This window comes from Enoplosus armatus, chromosome 10 (genome assembly GCF_043641665.1).
Source record: "Enoplosus armatus isolate fEnoArm2 chromosome 10, fEnoArm2.hap1, whole genome shotgun sequence".
NCBI classification, from domain to species: Eukaryota; Metazoa; Chordata; class Actinopteri; order Centrarchiformes; family Enoplosidae; genus Enoplosus; species Enoplosus armatus.
This window is the reverse complement of record NC_092189.1, coordinates 6,523,185-6,544,692: the sequence shown is the minus strand read 5'-3', so window position 1 is coordinate 6,544,692 and position 21,508 is coordinate 6,523,185. Positions and strand designations below refer to the sequence as shown.

The window sequence follows — 21,508 nt, the reverse complement described above, 5'->3', positions numbered from 1 at the left end:
GCGTGCTGCGGAGTTGTGACTGATGGATGAATGTGGTCATCTGTAGGCTATATACAGCGACAGGTACAGACACCATCAGGGGAGCCTTGACAAAGACACGGCGCGGCGCTTCATCGGTAGCTGCATCGCCAGATTGTGTCTCCAGAAAAAAAAAAAAAAAAAAAACTGCGATTGGTGAGATCTGTTTCAGCACACACACCAGATCGCGTCTCTGAGTTGTCCCTACAGAGCGAGAAGGTCGCGGAGGGCTGTTTTTGTCTCAGCCACAGGTCAACCAGGACACTCGGGGGCGGCTTTCCTTCCAGACCAAGAACCGGGGGCTCCTTCGCACGTCCTGCGGACAGTTCAGTCAAGGACACGGGGGTCTGGAGCAGATTTTTAAGGAGCGGGACAGAAGGACATGTATCTGATATCGACCTCACATGCTCCCGACTGATCGTAGCTCACCTTCCCACCGGGCGAACCACAGATAAAGGCTGCCAGGCGCGCTGTCCGACGCTCCGAGTTATCGGCTCACTGTCTGCACATTCATCAGCATGGCGGGACTCGGTTGTTGGAAGTATTACCTCTGGATCTTTATTTTAATGTGCAGGTCGGCGTTACCCTCGGCCAAATCGCTGGAGACTATAATTTGGAACTCGCAGAATCTCAAGTAAGTCTCGTATTTCAGTTTGTACAAGCATACCACCCAAAACTCGCTGGGTGTGTGCGTAATGGAGGGGACTGACATTACTGGAAAAGTTACCATTGTGTGCAAGCTGGGTTAAATGTTCTGTTAAATGGAGCAATTATCTAAACAAAAAAGAGAACGCAATTTATTTCGTTTTAATTGACATTCCTGCACCCCAGAGTTTCGTGTTGATTTGTTTCTCAGTGGGGGATTCCCCAACACCAGAGAAACCCAGTAGGTACAGGCTCGTACAATACACAGTAGGCCTCACTTAAAACACAATAAAGATGGTCAATTATAGCAATTTATGACAATACTACACGCACCTTTTTATTACCTGACCGAGGGCAAAGTGTTCACTTCAACCGCTGACTGTGTCAGAGTTGTGTCCACACCTTTTCTTGGAATACATGTCATTAGCTGAGACGAGAGTGAAAGAGAAAACGTCAAGGAGGTTTCTCCTCTCAGTCCGGTCTCAGTGGCCCCCGAACATGGGCTACTTGGCTTGTGCGAGGGGCCACACTGCGGGGCCACACTGCGTCCCAGCTCGCCACTGCTATGAATTTTTGTTTCCCCCTCAAAAAGAAAAAGAAAAAGTGTGATAAGATGGTTTCAGATACCAGAGGACTAAATGCTTGAAATGAATTAAATTTTCCTTAATTGCCCTGGCTTGGATCCAGCCTCATTTCTCCGCATCAAAACCAAGGGCAAGTTTCTCAAAAGCAAGCAGCTGAAGCCAGACATTTTTTTTTTCCTCCTCTAAAAAAATTCATATTATTCCCATCAAAACAAGCAGAGAGAGCCCAGACTGCTGATAATAAAATACGATCTGGTAACAATTATCACCCACTTAGACTTGACTCCCTACATTTGCATGATGTTTGAAAGCATACATCAGGGGAAAATAAACTAAAGACAGAGAGAGAGAGAGAGAGAAAAAACACCCTCTCCTGTATTTCTGTATGGTTGGAGCCGAGGAGCTGACCTTCACAGCACTGAGGGGGAAATGGAGAGTAGCTCGACCAGCTTCTAACTAGAACTTACTCGTTCAAGTGAATCCATGATTTATCCTCCAAATGTCAGATGTCAGAGGAGCTCGTTGTGCAGTCAGTGAGTATGAAAATTGCTGCCATGTTCATTGGAGTGTGTGTGTGTGTGTGTGTGTGTGTGGCCTGGTCCTAATGGTGAGACTACGGCCCATCAGCTTTTATTTGAGTATGGCTGCAGAGGTAGTGGAACAATGAGCGTCATCAGACAGATATTACACATGCACTGAAAACCCACTTCTTGTGTCAGTCAAATGAAAAAAAAGGAGGATTGGGGGGCATTTATTGATTGATGATGTCACCTGGAGAGAATGTCTTAGAAGGGTTACCACGCTGGGTTTAGGGATTGGAAGATCATTTCTCCATCTGTTTCTCCGCTCTGCTCCTTGTAAAATCCCCATGCCGGCTGAATATTTCATAAAGTTCACAGTGGAACAATAATGCACTCTGCAAAGTGTTCTCTCTCAACCTAATTATCCTGCCCCTCTGCGCTTGGAAAACAATAGACAATTATCTCGCTGTGTGCAGGCTTTGCAATAACAAAAGACAAACCTGTTTTTCTTCTGAAATGTATCAGTCAGCAGCACCGTCTGATGGGCAATAAAAAGGGAATACTTGTACGGCAATCAGCATCTGTCTTCGCTGTTTGTTGTTTCAAACTCCATCTCCCTGTCTTGGCCCATATTACTCCACAGTGATAACAGAGAGGGAGAGGCCTATAGAAATGTACAGTACACTATTTGGTGACTTATCTAGATTTACGACGTCTTACTTCCTGTTCCCACTTTGGGGAGCACTGCTGCCTCAGCTAATAAATTAATCTGGCCCTCTGCTTGCACACTGTACTACATACACAGAAAATATAACAATACCAGCGCCTCCCTACAGGCCATGAGTTATGAGACAAAATATAGGAAACCAGCAGGTTTGGGCCACTATAGTGTGTGTGTGTTTGTTTTTTTACGCGTGTGTGTGGGCAGGCTTTCGTGCGTGTCCCTCTGAGCGCTCCTGCTGTTATGGATTTCCATGTGAGGATGCTATCACTCCCGCTCCTGCATTATCAATAACTGGGGTTTGCTTAATTGATTTCCTCCCAGCGTGCTTGAACAGGCAACATACATCATCGCTGTGGCGCCGTCTGAAAAGAAGAAGAAGAAGAAACATCCCTGAGTTTTGGTTTTGCTGCAGGATGTTTCAGACCTTTTTGATATTTAATTTGAGGCTGGATGAGTGAAATGGCGAGGGGTAGAGGGGAGGTGGGGTGGGTGGGGGTTTGGGTGGAGTGAACAGCCGCGCAGAAGAAGGCTGGATGTGTCAACGTCCCTGTTCGGTAAGGAACCGTCTAACATTTGATCAGAGCAAATCGGATTAGTTCTCATTTAGCTGAGTGGGATTACGCCAGAAAATGTCACTTTGTTATGACTGATCACGTCCCATCGGTTTGGTTGAAGCTAGCACAGCAATGTACAGGCATGCTACACACACACACACACACACACTCTCACACAGTGTGCTTGGGAATGCTTCAGTGATGCCAATTTAATGATAATCTGACAAGGTTTGCTATGAGTGGTTCCTGCCCGTCCTCTAACCCTCCTTAGCTAATATTTACCTCATGACCTGTAGCTAGCACAGCCCGATTTGCAGCAGCTCGGGAGACAAACAAGATGATGGGAGAGAGACGGGAAAACACACTTGCACACCTCGGAGAACATACAGCGAGGAAACAGCCACGGGCTAGAGTCTGCCGCACTGATTTTGAACTCCTCGCGTTTTCAGGGGAGGCTTGGAAACAGTTTGCAGACAATTTTTGGCCTCTGTCTCGGTTTTTGAAGCCCACAAAATAGCACAAAATAGCATAACAGAGAGAGAGGCGTTTGTGTTGATAAAAGTCAGCTAAAGTCTCTGTTGCTGTGGGTCTTTACTTACTCATCTTATTTTGCTTTCCCTTGACCTCAGCTGCCTGACTCACAGTTTAACAGTTGGCTGGTTTGGTTTATAACGAGCCTGCATGAGGCTCAGTGAGTTTGATGATTAAGCTGGATTTGATTACCACTCTGATATTTAACATGTTTATTTATTTATTTTTTCCCGAAACAGAAAAACAATTTTGTGTTGTAATTTTTTGAGAGAGAGAAAAAAAAAACTGTACTCTGAGATGATGAGGCGGCAAGTTTATTGTTGAATCGGTTTTCAAAACATGGGTTTATTTTGCTGCTATTAGTAGAAAAGGTGCACAGAAGGCCTAATTAAAGTTCAAGTTTAGTTTTCATAATTAGCTTTTTTCCGATAAGATAATTGGGTGGAAAAAAAATGTTTTTCCAATGAAGTAATTAGGGGGAAAAAATACAAACTCCTGCCTTATCTTTGTTTTTGGAGACAGATCTTATCAAAGCAAATGCTTTAAAGGTTTGTTCTCGAAAACACAGAGAAACCTTTAACTCCTGTGAAAGTGATGTTCAGAGAAGCTTTGCTAAGCTGACATTTAAATATAACAAGGTTAAAAAAACAAACCGCCACAGCAAAACTTGGAAACTGCCGCAACCTGTTGAACAAGAGCCGGGTGAAACTGCAGCAGTAGACCAGAAACAGGATTTGGTTCCTCGCGGTGAGTCCGGTGAGCGCTCCACTTCTGCTGCTCGCTGCAGTGGGGGTCACTGCTGAGAGGGTCAGAGGCCTGTTTTTGTTTCTTCCCTGCTGCTTGCCCCCTTTACCCCTCGCGATATACACCTTCTCTCTCCTTGCCTCCCTGAGTCCCCCCTCTCTCCCCCTTTAGACTCTGATCGTGTTTCCCTCTGATAAAGATCTCATTACACACAGAGAGGACTTAGAGCCTGAGCCCCACTCAGAGAGAAAGAGAGAGGGCCAACCAATAAGAAATACCTCTGGAGAGCAACTGGCCCTCTGTGCTGTAAAGGCACCCTATGTCTCACTGGGACAGCTGCGTTTGCTTTTATGTGTGTGTGCACTTCTGTGTCGACATGTCTGTTGTTTCAGCGGTGTGTAACGACAGATTCTTCATTTGGTTATCTATGTGAGGCACCTGGGCTCAGAAAGGGGCTGCAGCGCTTTACGTTGTTTCAGGGGGTAGGAAAAAAAAGAGCTATTTTTCCATCGTGGTTTCTCTCCAGATGGACTCACTTTATCCGCTGGTGGTTTGGCTGCCACATCACTGAAAACTGATCATTCTTGCTTTTTCTGTGTGTTATTGATGCGTTCATGTCTTTATATTCAAGCAGTGGTGCGCATGAAACCCAGTTTAGTTCCCCCGGCTTTGGGACAAGTCGCATTTGCAACTAATTCTTAGCATTTTTTTTTCTTCATGTGCATGTTTGAGTTTCCAACTGGTCCTCGTGACCCAGAGTTACAGTTGCTTTTCTTTCAAGACATATTGTAGGGACTGATTCACAACAGCTGAATGCAAAGAATCACTCGGAAGACGAGCTGAAAAGGTTAGTCGATTAATCAATTGGCTGATCAAAAACAATCCACAGCAACTTTGATAATCGATCAGGGGTAGACAATATTGCTAAACCCTTCTATCACGGTATCAGTATGATGTGATTTGCTACATTTTCTAGAAACTCAGTTGAGAAACTATTTATGGCTAAACTAACCAGACAGGAAGGTTTCTTGGTGGGTTTTTCCTTGGAATTAAAAACCTGTCAGATCAACAGTCAACAAACACATTAATACAAACTAATACCACCAGACATGGAAACCACAATATAAACAATAGAAAAAAATCTCTGCCATATTGCTACCTCTAAATGATTCATTGCTTGTAAGTTTCCAGTTCCTTAGACATGAGAATTTCCTATGTTTCCGTTTTATAAATAATATCTTTGTGTTTTGAGTGTTTGTTGGACAAAACAAGCAATTTCAGGATATTTGGCTCCAAGATATTGTCATGGCCATTTAAATTATAAATTATGAATTTTATAAACGAAATGACAAATCACCAAAAAACGTTATTAGATTAGAAAAGTAATAGACAAATAAAAATGCAATTAAAATAATTGGAATTTGCGGTCCTAGAGCAGACAATGGATATACTGTCTTAATCTTGAGAGCGTTTGGAACTACTAGACTCTCACATAGGCGTGACAGACATGGGCTTGGGTTGTCTGCTGTGAGTCAGAGAAAACAATGACAAACCTGTTGAAACTTTGTGCTACTCAACATAATTGTTTCGGCAATAAAACCACATTAATCTCAGACTTAAGTGAGCCAAAACAAACACAAAGTCATGGATATTTAGTCCTTATCTGGTGCAGTAAGTCCAATTATTTTGTAAAATAAATTGCAAATCAGTATGAGTTCTGCTCATTTTGACTCAATTTATGTGTTCATAGCACAGTTAAAGGACACTAAGTCTCATATGAAAGGGACAAGTATAAGCATATGGACATGAATGAGGGCTTGAGAGTGCCTGTCGGTGTGCCATTGTTCTTTGTCCAGCCACAGTGGAGCATTAAGGAAGTGTTAGAAGCGTGCCAGTGTGCCCCTGTGAAAGTGTTGAGGGCCGAGCGGTGGACGAGTGTGGAGTGGCTGAACAGTGGCTGCCTTACAGGCAGTTAGCGACCCGGCTTCATTAGACGGAGGCCTGGCTGGCAGCAACCAGGAAGTTCCCATCAGCTCCAGCTCTGCCAAGCAGAGGCACAGGCGCTGGTGCTGGAAAGCTTCCCTTAAGATTTCTTTCTCGCGCCTCGCCCGCGCTTCAGCTGAATCAAGTGAAAATGTCGGGATGCAGAGTTACAGGAAGTGGGGGAAAAAGTTGGGCAAACGTGGGGAAAAGTCTGCCTTTTGTTTGCCATCTTAGTTCTTTTACATAAGAGCAGTTGAAAATAAGGGGATTAAACAGGAGAGGAAAGGAAGCTAATGTAGAGCGTTGAAACGCAGCCCTGGGCTCAACCGCACATCCTTTCAGTCCAGCGTAGAGCTCCCAGATTACTTCCATGTGTCAGTGCGAGGGGGAAAGAGAGGGAGAAAAGAAGAAAGGGGGACAGGGAGAGAGAAGTTGAGCGATTGAAAAGCAAGCGGACTTGGATTGGTGGAGATCAGCGGCGGTGTTGGACAGTGGAACGGATCTGTGTGACAGCCATCTCTAAAACCATTACCCCTGCGGCTCCGACTCGGGAACTTGTAACCTCCTCCTCTGGACTGACCTCATAGACTTAACTCTTTCTCAGAGAACCCCTCTGTGCTGTGGAGGCAGACCTCATCAGACGCCAGGCCCAAACAGCGGGCAGGCAAACTTAACAGCCAGCTGCCCTACAAGTTTCTTTAAGACGTCATGAGTTGTCACCGGCGTACAGGCAGCGAGGGATCTGTTTTCCCCCAGTTTGTGGCACTCGAAAGACTTTTGTGGGGAGGTTTGAATTTAATGTGCCAGGACTTTGGGGAAGGGAATGAGGGATCCCAACAAACAATGATAAAAATGGGTGGGATAGGACTAGGAGTGCATGTTTATTAACAAATAAAAATGTCACCGTTTTGCTGAAGAATGTAGGTTGTTAAATTCAATTCTTCAGTGCTGAAGAACAAAATTCCCCCCAAAAATATTTTAAAACATCTTAACTCAAAACATCTGACAGGAAATTTAGTCATTTTGTCTGGAGCTTTTAACTGCATCTACAAAACTACAAAAAGTATATAAGAAAAATGGTCGTAACTCAAGGTCCACTTGCTAGCTTTACTAGTATTTTTACTAACCTTTTCTGGAGCTTTCAGCCACGTCTACAAAATTACAAGTAGACAAAAGAATCTTAACTCAAGGTACACCTGCTAGCCTTACTAGCAATTTTACAAGCTCTTTCTGGAACCGCATCTAAAAAAATTACAAAAGCACAGTAGACCCTGTGCAGTATTGGAAGCAGGTTAATCTATTAGCTGTATTAGTAATTTGACTTGCTGGGAGCTTTCAGCCACATCTACAAAATACAAAACAAGTATGGGAGACAACAAACAAACAAACAAGCAAAACAAATCCTAACTCAAGGTTCATTCACTAGCTTTAATAGCAATTTAACAAGCTTTTTTTGGGTCGTCTTTTGAAGCATACTTTATCTGCTGAGGTAAACAAAAAGGCTATTAAGTTGACCTTCAGTCAAGATGTTTTGTCAAACTTTCCAAGGACAAGAACGAAGTTTCACATTCTGGGAAAAAAAAATTCTTTTCTCTTCCAAAAATAATTTTATGTCACTCAAGATAAATATAATAATATAATATAATATGAATTTCTTCTGGGAACTGTTGAATCACTTACCCGTGGCTCCTTAAGTGGAACCAAAGCGAGCTTTACTTTGTAACAGATAATATTTTACAAGGAGAGACTGGATGAAGCATGACCATACCCAACCGGCTCTGAACATATCATTAATGATCATCATGGAGCTCTTTGTTCACTGTTATGAGTACACTAATGGAGTGACAGAGTAATTGAATGGAGTGGTAGGATAATAGAATGATAGAATGATAAAGTAACGCAGTAGTGTGGCAGCAGCCCCCTTTTCCCAAGGGGTACCCCCCGTAAGTGTGTCAGCATGGCAGATGGGCGGTCTGTAACAACCCCCCTCCCCATGTTAATTATAAAGCATCATAATCCATCTATGGCATACAGAGGCAGGACATGGAGACTATTAGGGAGAGCATGGAAATGGCACAGTGTATAATCCTCAGGACTTTACCACTATTAGGCTCCCCAGGCATCGAGCAAAAACCACTCATTTCTCCAGTAATCTTGTTGCAGCAGACCCTTTCTTGCTCTGTGTGTGTGTGTGTGTGTGTGTGTGTGTGTGTGTGTGTCTGTAAATGTGTGTCCCAAATTTTCAGATGTTAACTGAAAGTTTGATTTATCTTTGATTTTTTTCCCCCCTCTACTTCATCCTTTTTTCCCACCATGCCCACAGGCAAGACAGACAGCCCCAAAAAGCATTTGAGTTTGTGTGTGTGTGTGTGTGTGTGTCTGTGTCTGTGTGTCTGTGTGTATGCGTGCCTCCGTTAACCCATTTTGCCAAGTCTTGGCTCGGGCTTTTCTAAGCAAACTCCCAGCATGATCCCGGTCCCCCTTGTGCTGGTGAGAGGAGTTGGAAGAAAAGGCCTGTGGGACTCCTGCTGCTCTCAGGCCCAGGCCCGGCCCCGGCCCCTCCGCCCACGAGGGCCGGGCCTGGGATTTGCTGCGCGCCGGGGCTCTGTGTGGCAGCTGTGACTGACGCTTCAATCGCCTCTCCCTGGGACACCCCAGTGCAACCCTGCATTCCCTTTCACACCTCGGAAACGGGGGAAAAAGACAATTACACACATATTCAGCAACCTCCCTCTCCCAGTCTTTCCACAATCCTGCATCTCTGATGCACGGCCATTTACCACATCTATAAAAAAACATTTCTAAAGTTTCTGTGTTGTGCAAATAAGTCCTACTTCTAAACAGCTTGCAAATTAGTTTGGTTGTCTGGACAGCCTGCATTTTATTATATATTTAAAGTTGCTCGTGTTTATTGAAATTTTTCCTGAGTTGTCCTCTCCCTGAGTAAACAGTATGTCTCGGCGATTTCCTTTGCATTTCCCTTGATATTTAGAAAATGTAAGTAATGGAAAAAGATTTGAGCCTTAAAGTGGAGTTAATGCTATCATGTATGGATTGTCAGTAAATTGAGTTTGTCTCTGGGCTATTGGAGCAGGGACTCGTAAGCCAGCGGGATTTAAGTCTCTTAATTGAATTATTTTGATTGCTGACTTGATTGATGGAGTCAGATGTGGAGCATTTTCCCTGAGTTTTTGTCTGGTTAATTCTTCTTCCAATAGAGCCATACCAGACAGATACAATAGGAACCTGCAATCAATCACAACTGCAACCCCGAGCATTTTGTTTTCAGAGAAATGTGCCTGCCATCAGGTCCGAGCTCCACAAGCCATCCAGACAACGTAAAACCAACAATGACATCAGATAGTGGAGCACTCTAAAGTCTAATCTTCCCATAATGCCATGCTAAACCCCACAGAGACCCACGGCAGGGAGAAAGGCTTTTTTTATGCCCCAGCGCTGCTCCTCCTCCCATGGCCTCTGGCTCTCTGGGAGTGTATGTATGTGTGTGTGTGTGTGTGTGTGTGTGTGTGTGTGTGTGTGTGTCCATGCATGTTGGGAAGAGAAAAAGAATTCAAGAGTGAATGGAGATGTCACTGTCAAACTCTGGCCTCTGCATGAATCCGCTCCAGAATAGCCATATTGGCAGCTTGTGTGTGTGTGTGTGTGTGTGTGTGTTGAGTGAGAGACCCCGTCGGGGGGTCTGCCGTTTCCCCTCCACGCCGAGTTCTTACGGTCGTGATTGGAGCGCAGCAGGACACAGGTCTATATTTCATCCTATTCATATGAGGGAGGCCGTTTCATCTCCCACACACATGTTTCCCATCAGATGTGTGTTTATTCTCCCCCATGATGTGCCTGGCCATGGAAGCCTCTCATCTCTCCGATATTGGAAATAGGAGTGAAGGTCTGCTAAAGCAAACACAATATCCTAAACCTCTCAGCTCGCTTTATGAACTATGCAGAGAGTAAGACCGAAGGCATTGTGTTGACTCGGTTTAATGAGTAGCTGTGGTAGTTTTTCCTCTTAAGGCTCTGTGATATCATATTTCACACTGTGATTTTTAACTCGCCAATCTGAACGTGTGGCGCTCCTTCCGTGCTCTGCTGTCTCATCTTCAATCTCCCCCCCTCCTGCACTGAAAACTTTGACTACTTTTAGCTATTCTCCTCATCTGTCTCTCAAGTCCCCCACTGTGAAACATGACAGCCCTGAACCTCCACCACATCACTCCTCTCTTCTCCTCTCCTGTCTGCGGGATGAAAGCTTTTCTTTGCAGACAAACCTCAGTGAGTCCTTTCTGCGCTGCACGGGCCCGGGCCTGCGTTGCCACTTTTAGGAGGTCTGTTTTGCTGCATTTTCTGATTTATTTATACATTTTCTGATTGTAGCACCTCGTGCATGTCAAGAATCTCAACCTTGCATGTGCATTATGCGGGCTGAGTCAAATTCTTATTTGAAATATACATGAATGCATGAATATATTTATTGTCGAGAAGCCCCTGTGCATCCGGGAGAGTCTCATTTCCTGTTAGTGGCCCTGCTCTGGAATGGAGTGGCGTGAACCTTGAAGGCGCCCCACATGCGGCCACCAAATAGAGCCGCCTGGTGCACCTCTCACACAATGGAGTGGTAGAGGGAAGGGAAATGATTTGGCTCCTATTGGAGGGGCTGGAGCAGTCGCTTCAAAGCAGTGTGCCTGGCTGAGGCTTTAACCGGCCTTCTCTCTGCATTAGATGTGCATCCTGTGATGAGCCTTTGAAGGGCGCGGGCAGTTCTGGCTGGGAGATTGCGATTGCATTGCATGGGTGTTGGGGTTCGGGTCTTGCAAAAGGGACTTGCAAATCTGTGGCTTCAATGGAATTGTGGTGCTCCACTGTGGAGCCGTGTTGCTTAAGTAGGCTGGACTAAAACGTGTTGACCCCGAAAGCCGCAATGTGACGAGGGAACAGCGGCTGTGTCACGTTTGGATGCACACACACACACACACACACACTGTATATCACAGCGGAAGGAAGCGTGGATGTGTGTGTGTGCACTAGCTCAGGAGTCAGCTGTGGTTGGCTTGTGCAGATTAAGGTTTGAGTGTGCGTTACAGATGGCTGTAATAATGATCAGATAGCCCTTGTAATGGAGACGGCCCAGTTTGTAATGGCTTCCTAAAACAACACATGGAGCGTCTTTACGAGGCCACAACCCGCCCGGTTATCACAGAGCAAACTGTGTGAATGAGAATAGCATCATGTCAAACAAGCTATTTATTAGCGTGCACATCACACACACACACACATTTCATTTTAATACCGACAGCCCGCATCTTGCCTGCGCTCTGCTTGTTAAAGTCGAGTGTTATCAGAGGAGACACAGACTCCCGCTACACCAGTTAGGCCGTCCTCCCCTCTTACATTCACTGTTAATGAGCCTAATGATGTGTGTCTCTGCGATTGCATCAGTCAATATGCTGTTCAATATGGGTTTTAGAAACCCACTGACAACTTAAGCATGTCCGCCTGGATAAGATCTCCCCATCCAAGGGAGGAAAGAAAGAGCAACTAATTTGTCTTGGATTGGATGGGACATGTGTAGCTGTCTTTTACAATCATGAGCCAAGATTGTAAGCAGAGAATAGACTTGTCACTCATATTGTCTGATAAGACGCTGCTTTTAAGACACAGAAGGCGGCTGCGTGTTAAAAACACGGTGTCCTAGTTATCACAGTGCTCTCTTATATGGAGATCTGTTGTTTGTTTGGTGTAGATAGTTTTTTTTTCGTCTCTCTGTTGTGTTCCTTTTTGATTTCAGCGCGGGTTTAGTTTTTATGCTTCAGAAGGGGTTTAGTTGGAGTTTTATTTCAGTTTATGTCAGGAGGTGTTTAGTATGTTAGAGACCAGGGACATTTAGCTTCACGCTTTGTCGGAGAGCTGCCTTAGGAGTTTAATAGTCTCGGTATAGTGATTACAGATGTGCGTTATTTTTTCATTTTTACTGCACTTCTTTTCACGGCATTTCGCTCATTATTTTTAGTCCCATTAATTAGTGCAGCTTTCAACACATGCACCTAAGATACTTTCTCTATTTTCTCTAATCCTGGTTTCTTCGCTCAGTGAAAAAAAAAAAAAAAGAGCAGGCAGAGCCCCCTGTGACACTGATAAAAGCTGTTTCTTTTATAAACCACACAGCATTTGATTGATCTGTCCCGTGGTCTTGATCCCTGGGCTTGGCTGATTAAACCTATCCATCAGCTTCTCTTATCAGCGTCCTAACAGATCGACTGCAGGACACCGACCTAAAACCCGTGTATTGTTGTTACACGGAAAAAGTCAAAGGCTAAGGACAGGGAGGGGTTTACCAGGACCTCCTCAAGGCCTTGAGAACAAAGCAAAAAAAGATCTTTTAAAGAAATAGCTCCTGTGTAAAAAAAACAAACAAAATGTTTTGAGATAAGTCTCTTTCATGCTATCATCATAAATGTGCTGCATTCACACACACACACACACACACACACACACACATATATTTTTGTCTCACATATTGGACTAACCTCTAAATGAGGTTGAACAGTGGCATTGCAGATTGTGACAAGAGTGTTTCCTCTCTAGTGGGAAATCATAAAGTAATGTTTCCTGTCCGCAGAGTGTCAGCTCCAGACTAGTGATGTGACCCTGCCCCCGGTCACAACTCACACAGGCATCAGCCAGATAATGACATCTCTTTCACTGACAGGCTGTCATTCACACGCCTGCGCAAGCATTGACACACACACACACACACACACACACACACACACACACTTGGACGCACGCATGCAGCCATGCTCTCGTGCTTGCTTGAAAACGGGGGCAAATGAGCACGGTCGCCGTTATGAATCATCTGAATGATTTGCAAGTCAAATAGCCAGTTTCATAAGATGTGCCTGTTATTTTCTGAAATAAATTTGAGTTTCTCATCTTCCGGGTGACTGTGAAAGCAAATACATCAAGGCTACTAAAACGTGGATGATTGCATGTCACTTTGCTCTCATTTATCTGCAAGCATCTATTACCATCATGTTGTCAAGTCAATGAAAACAGCACCGGAAAAAGCAAACAGATGGGCTTTTCTAATTCACAGATGTATGATTTTTGTGACAGTTTGTTAAAGATAAAGCCTCTTTTATTTTTTTATCTCATCTTAAACGTCTTAAATTGCATTGATTTATGATTCTTAACATCCAGAAAACAAACTATTTCACATAGCTCAACTTAGACTCGCAGTTTTATGGCAGAAAACGATCATATCGCAGCCTGCATGCTGGTTTATCGTCACTTTGCAGCATGTCAAAATCAGATAGTGCAGAAGTTTGCAACTTCCTGCCTTATCAAGAAACAATCAACCCAAGTTTACATAGTCAGAATTTCATGTTGAAAGAAAATGGTTTAGTGAAATCCTGTTGCAGCATGCCCGGCAGAAGCAGGTGGGGACCTGCTAGCTCGCCTACTTGCCGCTGGAGATTTTTGGGGGAGTGGTGGGGGGGATGAACACTCCCCAAATGCTAGACAGGAGAAGCTGCCTGCGTGGCACATTCATTAACCTGGTATCTAGCTAATCTCCTGGCTAATTCATTTTGTCCTCCGAGCACTCCTGTGTATTAATATCCTCTCCGCGCTGCCGCTCGTGGGATGCAGTCGGAGCGTAGCCATGGCGATGATTGTGTCATTATTTTGCAGTCAGATGAGTGATATCCCAGAGGGCTGTAGCTGGGTTGTCCAGGCCAGTTGAGAGGGACTGATTAGAATTGCAAATGGCCGCCAAGTGTTGTGTTTATTGTGTGTCTCAATATTGGAGACAATCAGGCGAATCAAAGCCCTCAGCTGGAGAGATGGGACTGAGGCACGGTGGGCCTCTCTGGTTGGCACCATGTCCTCAGTGCTTGCACAGTGCCCCCCCCCCCCCCCCTTCTCTCTGTTGCCCTCTCTCTCAGTCGACTCTGTCGTGTGTATAGGTCCTGAAGTACGTGGACACAGCTGGAGAAAGAGAAGGGGGGACCGAAAGAGCCACTAAATCTGATGCACTCAATCATCTGTAGTGTGGCGGTCCTCTCGCACAGCTGAGAAATATTAAACACGCTTTATGATAATGAAAGCGCCGGTGACAGACATAAATATCAGAGGCAAAGTGCTGAAGGATTAAAATGTCTTGTATGCTTCCTCATAACACAAATTTGTCATTGATTTCATGGCTTCCTGAATCGTTAGAGACAGAATTATCAGCTTTTCATCAGTGGAATTTCTTTTTTTTCTCTGCGAGACCTGTCTGTGATGAGGTGTGTTGCGTCACACATTAAGGGCTCGGGAATATTCAGATATTTGCATCCAGTTCTGGTGGAACCTGTTGGCAGGGTGTCCTTGTTATGGCTAGGTGAGAGGACTGTGGTGCAAAGTGCCCTAAACACACATTTTCTAGCGCAAATCACTTGTGAATTGTTCTTCCTCAACGATTGGCCATTACCCCTGCTATTGACTCACAGTTTGTACAAGATTCGGCGAAATCCATCTGAAAGCCATCAGTGCTCTTGTGTGAGACAGGAAGCTAGAGTTTTAGCTCACCATGTAATTCATACTGTCAGTTGCACACAGAGAGGCCTATCTTATCTTGTTTCGCTACTGTCTGCTTTTAAAGAATGTGTGTGTGTATAATGCACTTGCAAGAATGTGCGTGTGTGTGTGTGTGCTCTCATGCATGCATATGTCCCTGTTTGAACACAGGATAATTCCTCAGGTCATACATGCTCCCCATACAGCACCGCATGACCAGTCACAACAGGCATTTGTGAGGCCCAGGTACGGGCATGCACAGTGAGCAGGTATCGCTACAGAGAAATGACTGTTAAAGCCACGTTTTATTGCACCACACACGTTCTCTCAAGCTTTGCGCCGCTGTAGGCTAAATGAAAAACCAAGCTAAGGAGGAATGTGCTCCCACACTACAGAAATCCCTTAGATTCACTGTGAGTTTTTACTGTGACTTTTGAACGAAGGGAAGGCCGGCAGCCATTGTAAGACTTGCACGTCTGACATGATGTGATCAAGAGTCACCAGTCTTGAAAGGCAACAGTCAGTGCATGTCAGAGGCTGCAGCTCACGGCCTGTTTAGACTGCTCTGTGTGCCGTTGAGCTTGACAAGCAGTTGATGAGAGATCCTTACAATTGTGTGTGTAAGAAGAAAAAAGAGAATGGTTGAGAGGGAGAGAGAGAGTGTGTGTTAGATCGCCGACGTGGCTGTTTGTGAGTGTGTGAAACCAAGGAGAGAGTTCATGAGGTGACATCTCGTCAGCTGTTTGACTTTCCCAGTTTCCCAGGGAAGCAGTTTTCAAGAACAATGAAGACGAAAAACCACCAACCACCGACAATTGAAATGCCACAAAAAAAAACCCGGCGCTGTTTGTTGGGGACTGAATTATTGCCGTTGCTTGAGATTGGAGACAGGGGAAATGTGTGAGTGACTGCGCCGTGCTTGTAGCAGACACATATCACCTACCGGACTCCTCTACCCATCCATCTCCCGGCACTCCTCACAATAGCAGGAATACATTAAAAAAGAGTGAGTCAGGAGGGAAGGGGACGCAAGATAAATATTGTGTTAGTATTTTCCCTCCCTCTCCCTTGCAATTGTCTCTCACACTGACAGATGAACAATGAAAGTATTTTGAACTTTACTGCATGCTATCTTTTACTTCTTCGGGTTCAGAACCGTGCTGTCAAAGCCAGACGTGTTCTGGCAGAGATTGATTGATTTGCTTTCTGTGCACCATGTCTTCCCTTTGTTCTTCCAGGAAGGCTTTGGTTTCTCTCCAGCACGCCAGACTTTCTGTAGCTGTGTCATATTAACACCTGTTAACAACATACAGACTCGTAAAATATTGATTCAGCACCCCCCCCGATCATAAAGTGTTGCTATAAAATTCAAACTGGAAGCAGTTCACTCTATATTCTGAAAGAGACGTCTTTGTGTAGCTGAAGACGGGTGGGGGGGGAAGCAAAAACAAAAAAATATCCTTTCAAGGATCAATATCGAATTATTACTATTAAAGAAATAGTTTGACATAAGAAATAGGCCCATTTGCTTTCTTGCTGGGAGTTTGATGAGAAGGGTGATACCACTCTCATGTCTGTATGCTGAATACAAAGCTACAGCCAGCAGTCAATTAGCTTAGCTTAGCTTAAAGACTGGAAACAGGGGGAAAAGATAGCCTGATTCTGTCCAAAGGTGACAAATTCTGCCTACCAGGACCTCTAAAGCTCACCGATTAACATGTTTAATCTGTACAAAAACCAAAGTGTAAAAACGACACTTAGCAGTGTTACGGGTGGTGCCAGTCAGATTATCTTCTGTCAGAGCCAGGCAAGCTGTTCCCCCACCTTTTTTTTTTTTTTTTTTTTTTTTGGTCTTTATGCTAAGCTAACCGGCTGCTGGCTTCAGCTTCATATTCACCATACAAACATGAGAGTGGTATCAATCATTTCATCTAACTCCATAGGCAAGCGTGTGTGTCCCAAGCTGTTGAAGAAGAAAAACTTCATTAGTAATGGGTGTCAGGTTTGTTTGGGAGAAGTCTTGTGGCTGATTTGATTCCCAGATGTGTCTGTGCCAAAATACTGCTGAGCAGGGCAACTAAACCTCCTCCACCCCCCGGTGTGTCTGAGAGCCGACTCATTCTGTGCACGAGTTTGAAAAATTAGCTAACTTTAGCCACAAACCGTAGCCTGACTCTCATCCTCAATGAGCTTTTCACTTTGCTTCATTATTCACCCTAAAACTGTGATCCCTCGAGTAATTTTTAACCATGCTGAGATAGGAGGGCAATTGTAAAAAATTGAATTTAACCATGACTGGCTCTATCTAAGCCAAACAGAATTTAAATAACTAATGTATAATATGGAGCTGTGTGTGTGTGTGTGGGGGGGGGGAGGTTTATTAGTACATGTGATGTGCTGATTGAGTAGCAACATTAAAGGGCTGTTTTTTTCCGAGAAATGCTTTCTGAGGGCTTATCGATGAGGTTGGAGATACAGAGCAGAAAATGGCTGCTGGTTAACAACCCGGGCAAGCTGTGTGGGTTTGATAATGGTCATGATTCTTTTTTCTCTCTAGTTTCTCCTTCGCTCCCCCAAGTGGGACTGAAACACAATCGGGTGAGTGTGAGAGATGCTATTGTTCGTCCGGGAGGTTCTCCTGCTTTTTCGCCCCTCGCGCTCTGCTCGGCACTGATTACAACCTTGCATCCTGGTCCAGCTCTTGACTCTCTGCTCTGCAGCTCTTGGTCCTGGGGGATTCCTCTCTCTACGACTGCCCCCCCACCACACACACACACCAACTCTGGCACATTTGGGGTGGCTGGCACACTAACACACACCGTCACCCACTCAGGCATGTATGGACACACGTATATCTACACGCACAGTCACACAAACTCACACATACAGTGGGTTCGGGCCAGGCGGGTTTGGCAGCAACTGTAGACTGGGCCTGTGGAGAGATCTTTACGGAGCATGCAGAGCCCATCTGTGGCTGCTCCTCAGTGATGGGAGGCAGCTGGCTGTGTGTGTGTGTGTGTGTGTGTTTGTGTACGTGCTTGTGCATGTGTGCTGTGTCGTGGCCAGGGAAGGAACTAGGGGAAGTGGAAAGAGGCTTGTGTGTGTTTGGGTCACAGACCAACCCCAGAATGAGGGCTAAACTCAGGCTGAAACTGACCCAAGCTCTCTCGTCTAGCCGAGCCAAATCTTCTCTTCTCTTCTTCGCCACTTCTCCCCCCACCGGCCGTCCAGCTGGAAGAGCTCAGTCCCTGGGCTCCGGGGATGAATAAGTGGAGACTCAGAGAGCAACAGTCTGGGCCTTCTCTCGCTGTCAGTGATACCGTGGATGACGTTCAATCACAACCGCATACACCCATGCTCGCTTAACTCCCCTGCTCTTAGAGAGGGATGGGCTCGGCATTGACGGAAACCACAGAGGCCATAAGAAGAAACAGATTATGCTCTCTCTCCTCCCTAATGACTTCTGACACTCCTCTCGCTCAACAGTCCTCCTCAGCCGGTTTGTGCAGCAACAACGTCCACTTCTGTCCTCCTTGTGTCAAGGCCATCTGGGCGTCATCTTGTTAGCTCATTACGGCCGCTGACGGTGTGATACTAGCCCCTCATGTGACAGTGATCGGGGGCAAGCATACTGAGCTTGTTTGGTGAACATGAGAGGTGTGTGTCAGCCACTCTTGTGTGTGTGTGTGTGTGTTATAACCCGCCTGTGTGCAACTGTTATGAGTCACGCTGAATCTGATTTGCTCTGCATGCCAGCCTGTTGACTGAGCTAACTGAAGCTAGTGTGTGTTTGTCTGTGTGAGAGAGAGAGGGTGTCTGTGTTCACACGTACAAAAGCAGTCCTCTGCGGGGTGGAATTCAGGATATTCTGTCTGTCTTTTTTGCCTCTGACATCTTCATTTATGCCCCTCTAATGGGGACAGCACGGAGGGAAAATACAGAGCTTTCTGCTTTTCAGCAAGTTGCCGCTGCCAAGTCTGGCCTACTGGAGTTTAAATGCAACTTGGATTGAGTTTATAGTTTATCCAATACCACTGCCCGTTGGCGAGTTTGTCCTGCTCTTCTATAATAAGGGTCAAATCCTTCCTGCTTTGCTAAACAATTCTGGAGCCAGATGGGCCTTGTTTTGCTTAATTTCAGGATCCTTGTGTTTGTTCGTGTGTCTCTGTGTGTGTGTGTGTGTGTGTGTGTGTATGTATGTATGTGTGTGTGTGTGGCCTGCACCAGCATTGAGGCGACTTGTTTACCTTGTTTGACATGTGAGGAAACCGGTGTGTGTACACTGCGGGGCGTGTGTTTATGTGTGTGTGTTTACAGCCAGGCCTCCCTAAGAACATCTTCCCCTGCGACAGCCTGACAGAAGCCAGCTATGTATACAAGCGCTCGGGTTGAGCCGCCGGCTACGAGCACAGACCTATGACCAGCTCACCTTCCCGTTGCGCCGTCCTCAAACGCTAGAGGAAGAGACGTCGGAGCTGGTTTCAGATCTGTTTGTCTTATAGCCGACAGTTCACATGACTCGACAGCATTATACATGTGGCGGATTTCTCTGGAGTCGTACAAATGTACTGACAGTTTGATGATACGTGCCTTTTCTCCCAAGTATGAAATGATCACACTGTGTCAACAGCGCTCGGCGGATCTTAACCGCACATCAAGAGGGAAGCCATTTCAGAAGCTGCTGCTTGAATGTTTCCATTGTGAGGCCGAGCGAGCATGTGGCTCTATCTCGATGGATCTGAAAGCAGTTTAAGGCTGAAACAGTCCCTGCTAGAAGACAATTCTTTAATATTGATTGACTTGAATGAGAACAGGATGTGTTTGTACCCTATGATTACTCAAAACGTAGAGACCGCCTCAGTCAAGTGAATCGGCTTTAAACCCCAGCTGCTATATATATATTACACAAGAGCTCAACTACAATACTCTTTGCATAACATGGCTTTGTGTTCTGACTTAAATGTAACCCTGTCATGTGGGTGAATTACTGTAATGTTTCATGAGATGCCTTGAAATCTATCCAAACTGTAAGCCCATGGAGTATTGATTGAAATGGCGGTAAATACGACTGACGTATGGAAAGTGTCATCTGTAATAATAGAGGGGGGAAGCAGCCGCACGGATTTTGTGGATAATGTAAAAGAGAAATGATAATTGGTGAGGGAACACTTTTCCTGGCGTGATAATTACCACGCTGATAGCAAGGGGAATAGAGTACCTGTTGTGGTGATGATTGTGTGTGTGTGTTTGTTTTTACATGGCGCACTCGTGTGCTTTTAAAGGCCAGTGAAAAAGGGAGAAAGATTGAATGTTGGGCTGCGGGAACGAGACAGAAAGAGAAAAAGGTAGTACCTGCGTCCGGGCTGCTGGCATGTCCCCCCTGGTAGAGATGGATTGCCCTGTATACGTGGCAGAGGATAATTGATTTTAATTGATATGTATGGCATGCTCATGCTGCTGCTTGGGAGGAACAAATCAATTTGACACCGTTCTGTTGATATGAGCCGTTTCTGCCTCTTTCTCTCACAGTTCCTGTGTCTCGGGTCCATTCATTCAGCGGGCCGAGGCTGCCTGCCAGTGCTATGCTCGGGGCAGAGGCCTGAGTTGACTGGACGGGGTGGAGAACACGGAGGGGGGAGGGCTGGTTTGAGGCTCTGTAAGGGGCTTTGAGTGGGCCTGAGTGTAGGCGGCGTTTTATATGAAAGTCGGTGAGGGCAGGGCGCTTGAATAGGGGTGGCTGGGAAGTTGGGCTGGGAAGGTCCAGGATGCACCCCACAGTGCTTTTGTGTGCTCTCACATCCGTGTGTGTGTATGTGTATGGGGAGGTGGGGGGGCGGTAGCATATGTGAGATCATGTGCTCATATTCACCAGTGGAATGTAAAAAGAGAGGGGGGGGGTTCTTCTCTCTCCTCTCGTTCCCTCTGCTTCGTTGTTTTCTGTTCTCCCTCTGCTGCGCTGTAGCGTAGGCCTGTTTGTATAAGCTCTTTACTGGATTGAGCACACTGTGGAGCCGTCCAGATGAAACAAAACCAACCTCATTTAGTTGTTTTGAAAATGACTCCCTTTATTTTGTTTGGTTCAGGCAGATCCACCTCGTTTGACATGAGGGGAATAAAGGCTCTCTCTCGTTCAGGGTCATTTCCCAGAAACATCGTTTGTATCTGCATGGCTCTTCCTCTGTGCACTCCAACTTCTTTCATCAACAGGTCTCCAGACAACGTGAATGAAAGATGCAATTCAACCTCCCTTTTCGCCCCTTTTTCCCTTTCGACCTCCTCAAAAGTACAATAATCTTCAGTCACTCGTCTCCTCCTCTCCATTGCGTGGCTGTGTGTAGCACCGGAGTGGCGCTGATTAAGCCAACAGAGAGACAAACGGGAGACAAAGTCCCAGCCCACCAGTTTAGTTTACATCCTGGACTGGAGCTGGGCCGCAGCTTGCCAAGTGGAGGGCTTTTAAACTGGGCTAAACACTAATTGCTGCCCTATTTCTTTTATGTTGCTTCTTTCCCATCTGCGATGGCGCTTCCAGACCTCCACAGCAGCCAGAGCCTCATTATAGCAGACAGTTAACAAAGGCTGGGAAACAGAAGCGGAGAATTCACTTAGGATAGCTATCTAACCGCCAACTAG

General features: G+C 45.5%; 1 protein-coding gene across 1 annotated transcript in view; it reads left to right on the top strand.

The window, feature by feature from the left end:
- efnb1 (ephrin-B1) overlaps nt 1-21,508 on the top strand; it is a 54,886-nt gene continuing 33,378 nt past the window's right edge. The window contains exon 1 of the mRNA XM_070913304.1: nt 1-652. Coding sequence (XP_070769405.1) covers nt 537-652 — 116 coding nt within the window. The 5' untranslated portion in view covers nt 1-536. The remainder of the gene's footprint in view (nt 653-21,508) is intronic.